We start from the raw sequence: 6,804 nt of genomic DNA, 5'->3' as shown, positions 1-6,804 counted from the left end.
ATAAAACCGTGAATATCGCTGGTCAAATAGTCCAACGATCTAAATTAGTATAGGTTTTTGCACTAAATTAAAAAATACATGACATGTTTTTTACTTAAATTTATATTATTTAATCATAATTATTTACATAATTTCTTTTACATTATAGTGACTCTTAAAATCAAATTTTGTTGTTTGATACGAAAATAAGCTCTTTTATTTCTTTTTTACGGTGGAAAGGCACTGACAACGTAGTTGAAGATAAATAATGAATGAATTGATTAAAAAAGGATAAAAATTGGACGAGGTGCGCGTAAACTGGCCGAACAATACAATTATCACAAAAAAAAGATAAAAAATAGGAAATACTGAAGCAATAGAGTTCTTATTTAGGATTCTCAATATTTCATAGAACTATAACATGTTGTGCTTCCCTGTTATGCGCCAATGAGGTCCATGTCAAACATACCTTAGATCAAAATTATATCCGAAAGTGTGCAACATATAATAAATAAAACAAACAAAAAGAAAAAAAAATGAAGGGACAATTATATGACATCACTCACATAGACGAATTATACTTTATGACATGTGTGAAGCTGAAGCACACTTAACGGGGTCTAGAGTTCAAAATTACTTGCAAAGATTTAATTAATTGGTGTTATTTGTAAATCAATGAAATAAAATAAACCAGAAAGAATCTTGAGAGATAATGGATGCGTGCAAGCTTTGATAAGAAATAAGAAATACATTGACAGTTATATTTTTGTCTACATATATAATATAACAAATGCACAACAGCAATGATTTTGAAATAATTTCTGTTGAGACGATTTTGAAATAATTAATGTGATTGATGCATTTGGATTTGTTTAATTTGTGATAATGGATTACGATCTATTTAATTAGAAAAACAGATAACGATGCGAAGTTGGCATTGCACTGGAAGTTTGTCTGGATTCCTCTGATTGGAGCTTAAGACTTGGATTCCTCTCCATATGAAATTATATAATTAGAGATCCACATTGTTTGAACTTTGAAATAAACTTCAAAGTGATATCATTTATATTGTAAGAAAACTGTAAATTAGAAAAATAATCTTCATTAGAAGCAACATGTAAACATATATATGAGATTTAGACCTAATACGGAAAGAAAAAGCGTAGAGCACTGAGTTAAATGCAAATTAATTATATGCTTTTTGTATGTCATATCAAGTGGTCAGAGTTGTAACTAGTGACATATTATTTGTTTTACATGGGAATTTTCTCTATTTTGGAGAAATAAATTGTTTCCCTAAACATTTTTGGTAGCATAACTCCAGTTTATTTCTTTTTCACATAATAAAGTGTTTAAAGGGAAAAAGGAAATTATATTTCGATTACAATGGGTGAAGTACAGGAATAGCTTTCAAGGTAGATGATCTTGAATTTTGTTACTCGTTTGCCTCATGGGTAAAATTTCAAGTTTAATAAATATTGCCCTTTACTTATTTTACGGGTAATACTTTTAACTTTTGTTGCTACCACTTTCTCAAACTTGGAAGGGCTTAGGTGCCACTTTTGAAAACCTCAAGAGTCAAGGGCACCAAAAAGGACCAAACAAGTAAGCACATATATAATACTTTATACTTTATAATTTATATATAGGTACATGATGACGTCATTTACTTGCATAGAAATATTTGTTGCATATAAAATTATGTTGACATGAAATAACAAACTTAATGGATAACCTTTTCAAAATAGAATTTTGTTTTAAGCTAAGCAACATTAATGAAATACCATAATTAGCTAAAATTTCAATACCTTCGCAAATATGAATGTATTATTAAGAGCAAATTTTAACTTTTCCTGTATTATTAGTTTGATCTAGTGGAGGGTTTTTAATGGTACATGATATTTGCAAAGGAGCCCATTAAATTTTGAAAGTGACACTTAACTCACATATAAAGAAAAGTCTTAAGTGGCATTTTATAGAATGAGGGGCCTAACTGAAAATTTTCTGGTTGGGTTGGGATAGTTGTATTTCCACAGCTTCCTTAAAAATAGTCAGTTTATGACAACTTACAATGACCCCATTAATTAATTAATTAAATTAAGAAGATTTTAGTTGACAAATTAAGAAGATTTTCTGGTGGTTGGTCATAGGTCGCTGGCCCCTTCGTAAATGATCTCTTTGACAAATTGTTTTACAAGTACTTCGTTCGTTTTAGTTATGTGTTTCCTTTTTACCTTTTGTTTTAATTAATAAGTGTCACTTTTTTATAGTTAGTAAGTTTTTATAATTTTAATGTTCTTATTTATTTATTCTTAATACCACTTACTTGTAGCAGCAACATGACATACTTAAGACAACTAGTATATTTAATAGTAGTATGTTTTATATACCTTTAGTTTGAGAATACAAATTTGCAAAACATTTATTTATATTTTAAAATTTTGCATCAAACCAAGAATTTTTTTAATGTGAATTGAATATTAACCAAGAGGCTAGAAAATTGTGCACATTTTATCTTAGCCAATGTGCATATAATAATTCCAACTTTTTAGAAAAGTGCTAAAAGAGGACATTCTTTTGAGAGAATTAATATTTAGTTTTAAGAAATGTGGTGCACATGGTCTGATGTTCCTTTTATAAGTCTTTTTCTCCTTTTTTCATGTGTTAAAGTTGATCACGAAGTTATACGCAAGACACACAACCTTTTCCGTCAAAAAATTAGCACCATTCAAAGGAGATCATATTTCGTATCTTTTTAAATAAAATTGGGAATATTAAGTGAATAGTATAGAAAATTGGGACAAGGCGAAAAGACCTTTTGAAACTAGGTACAAAAGATAAACATTTCAAAAAAGAATATATATGTTAGAACCGAAAATATCAGGTATCATACGTAAGCTAACAAAGCATACCTTCAACAACAATAAATCAGACAATAAGAAAGAAATATATCAAAACAGACACAAATATTTAACATGATTTGATCAATTGACCTACATCCACAGGCGGATATGAGCAATCCGCTATAAAAAAAAAAAGGTACAAAATATTGAGAGAACAATCTCACAAAGAGACACACACAAGTGGTAGGCTAACATTTGTCTCAAAGATTCATATTCACCATTTTGTCTGTCTTAAACAATTTAAGGACACGAAGAATTCACGTTTTTGAGCTTTACCCTAATTTACAATAGAGTGTTTTTTTCTATTTTGTCTTCTTTATCCTTGTTTTTGGTTCCAAGCAAGGTGGTGATAGTCTTTATCTTGTTTTCAATTGCGTGTGGTGTTTCTTTATCATGTTAATTGATTCAAAGTGGTGACTTTAGGAATCTTATAGTTCTTGATCATTCAAGAACACGTTCTTGATCTATTTTTTTTTTCTTCTTATCATAGGCTCATAACTTTCCTTGTCGGTACATCATCAATATTTACTTGTTTTGAACGAGTAAATAGTCTTTCTTATAGTTCAGATCGTCACCTTTCATTTCGTTTTCGAATCATCAGATTCCGAGTCTCAAAGCTTGAGATACGCTGTTTCTTGAAACAGGCCCACAAACCACGTTTTCGTTTCAAGATTTTGATCCTGGTCGGTTGGTTCTTTGTTAACTCGAAAAATCACATCAATGTGAACTTATTGACAACTCGTATGAGTGTAAGGACTAAAACTGCACTTCACACTGTAAACTTGGCTATTTTAAAGACAACATGCATTTTGGTCATAGTCAGACCAGAGAATTCACATATGCAAAGAATCATTTACCAAAAAGAACTACCTATAGAAATGTAAGTTTCTCATAATCTCTTTTTATGAGTTAAATTTAATTGATTTAGTGGGAAAATCCAACATAGAAGATGTATGCAAAAGGTAGAAATCCTACAACAAAGCATGTTTCTTTACTGATAGCATCAACGTTAACTGGAATATTAGAAGCACTCCATGAATATCTGACGAACAAAAGTATTTACTAAAAATCCTACAAGAAAGCATGTTTCTTTACCAATATTAGAAGTACTCCAAGAATATCGAAAGAACAAAAATGTTCCACTAATCTATACAAACAAATTTTGTACTGCATCAAACATCTCTCTCTCTTTCCATATTGTCACATAGTACTGAACGAGCTACTTCCGTCCTCCCCTTCTCTTACTTCTGATTAGGAGTGGCAAACGGGCGGGTCGGGTATGGGTCGGATCGAAAACGGGTAATGAAAAAACGGATCAATTACGACCCATATTTAATACGGATAAAAAACGGGTTAACCGGCGGATAATATGGGTTACCCATATTATCCATGTCTTCTTGTATATGATCACTTTTAGAAGAATTCTTAGTCTCCCTAACTTGAGGAACCCCCAATTTGAGGCTTTACAAATGTAAAAGTTAGACCCATTGGTTACTCATGGGTTATCCATTTTCTAAATGGATAATATGGTTCTTATCCATATTTGACCCGTTTTTAAAAAGTTTATTATCCAACTCATTTTTTACTGGATAATATGGGTGGTTAACTGTTTTCTTTTAACCATTTTGCCACCCCTACTTTTAATCATTTTCATCCTAGAAGCACCTTTCGTACAGTCCCTGGCATCACTTAATATACTCCACACTATACATGACAAGTCAATTCATTGATCAAATATTGCTAGAGAAATTAACTAAGGAGGAAACCAAGAATTGTATAATTACAATGAAACTTCTAATAGTTTCATCAGTAAAGAGGGAGGGAAAAAAGGAGCATTCAAGGAGAGTAGCTATTCCAGATAGTCTTGATGTCTTCGAATGAATAACTGCAAGTATCTTGCTATTGTATAACTGGAAAAACAATTGTCTCGTCTTACTACTCACTCTGTCAAGGAACAAAAACTGGTGAACACTTCCAAAAACAAAAAGACTAAGCAAACACAGTTCAGGTATCAAAGATTAGAGATTTTCTAAGTTTCCCTAGCTAAAAATATAAAAGGTATCATAGCTCTACAGTTGCTGGAGATCGATATGATATCACCTAATTTTCTGTGACAACAAAACAAGAAGCTAGAAACAGCTGTGACGCACAAGCATATCAACCAATTGCAGAGAAGTAATCAATAGAGTTAGTTCACATAGTAAATTAACACATCAGAGTCAATGTATCAAGTGAATGTATACCACATACATGCACATAACATAAGAAAACTTCTGAAGCAATGACAACATCTAAAAGTGGGAGTTGATGATCAACACAAAGCAAGAATATAGTAACATAAATTATAGTATAATTATAACGCTATCACCGAACCTTATGAGGTTTTGGCGTGCCAATTTATTCTTTAGCTTGCTTATTAACTGGTAGCATCCATTCGATCAGAAGTAGGCTCTCCGAATAGTTGAAAATCTCATATGAACCCTTCTTAGCATTATCAACACTCAGTTTTACCATAACTGAACTAGTCACTGGATCAAAGAACAACAGTCCACTTTCATTCTCAACAACAATGTCACCATTCCTCAAACAGCCCACAATTCCGTCAAACCCGAGTAACGGTCCTGCCTTGCATTTCTTACTCCGACCATCTTCTTCATCCATTACCCAAACACTAATATAGCATTCGTCTCTTTCCTCCCGAGTTAACAAACCAATAGAATCCTCTATGGTGACAATACATTGATCAGCCACCTCTCCGATTCCTGGCATAGGTAACTTCTCTAATACTTTGTTGCCCACATCAAAGCGCACCAACACTGTACGCAACCCAAATTCATCAGTTACAAAAGCCAACCAATAAGGAACCCCTTTAACGATCGCAAGACAAGTATTGCAAAATATACTAAAAACCAGGTCACATTTCAGTTTCTTCCATCCGAAACTCTTGGTTGAATACATTTCCACATGGTTCGGGACTGTAGATCCTGGCACAACACAAAAGATTCTCAAGAGCAACAAATCATTCTCTTGGGGATCAAACGCCAACCCGATGGATGCCCAACAGTGCACTCCCTCATCGGGTTTGTTCCGCGAAAGCGGCACCATCCCATACTTCCTCATAGCTGGGTTCCAAAGGGTAAAAGTATCACCTGAAGCTTTCTGAAAAAGGCACACAATGCCATTGACAGGACCCGCAACGAACATATTGGGAAAGAAGCAAGGATAAGGGTTGTCCAGCTCGACAATTGATTCATCATGCGGGTTGTACAGTGAGAGTGCATGGTCGGAGGTCTCGTAATGGCGGGTGTGTATAACAATGGATGAACCACTGCGCTGCAAAGCAGAGGAGTGGCAGAAATGAGCGGCGATGAAGTTGGGTTTAAAAATGAGGTTTCGCCATTGCTTGCATACGCACCTGAACCGTAAAAGGATCTTAATAGGGAGACGGGAAAGAATGTTAGAGATGATTTCTCTTGGGAAATACAAGTCAGACGTCGTTGAGTCAGCTGGAGCTCTGCTCTTTGTAGTTTTGGAGCTCCCTTTCTCTTTCTGCTTCCCATTTCTTTTGCCATTAGATGGCACCATCTTAACTTGGAAGTGGCCGGAGTTTGAAGACGTTAAATGGTTTTGTGAAATCCACAGCTAACAGCTTAGTCTTGACAAAGAAGAAGAGTGGAAAAGGGCTTAGGATTTAAGGGTTTTAACTTTAAAAAGGTGAATAAAGTTTTTTTTGGATTAAATAGGACATTCCAATTAAAATTTAACCATGTAATAGTCAGTCCTTGTGTTTTTTCGACATTACATTTGTTATTACTAGTACAACATTATTCACTGCTTTCATCTCGTCTTGAAATGTTTGTTGCTTTTCATTTGTTGATGACTAGTTTAACAGATACTATAATAAGTTACCTTCTGCATTTTT

General features: G+C 33.5%; 1 protein-coding gene across 1 annotated transcript; it reads right to left on the bottom strand.

The window, feature by feature from the left end:
* LOC109218960 (putative F-box protein At3g10240) lies at positions 5,280–6,467 on the bottom strand. The gene has a single exon (XM_019383361.1). It carries the CDS (start codon positions 6,465–6,467, stop codon positions 5,280–5,282), a length of 1,188 nt encoding a protein of 395 aa, XP_019238906.1.

Source organism: Nicotiana attenuata, chromosome 2 (assembly GCF_001879085.1).
Source record: "Nicotiana attenuata strain UT chromosome 2, NIATTr2, whole genome shotgun sequence".
Classification (NCBI taxonomy): Eukaryota; Viridiplantae; Streptophyta; class Magnoliopsida; order Solanales; family Solanaceae; genus Nicotiana; species Nicotiana attenuata.
This window is presented reverse-complemented; position numbering and strand designations above follow the sequence as displayed.

What these genes read in the sequence shown, in the direction of transcription:
- LOC109218960 (XM_019383361.1), bottom strand. Translation starts at nt 6,467, where the DNA reads ATGGTGCCATCTAATGGCAAAAGAAATGGGAAGCAGAAAGAGAAAGGG.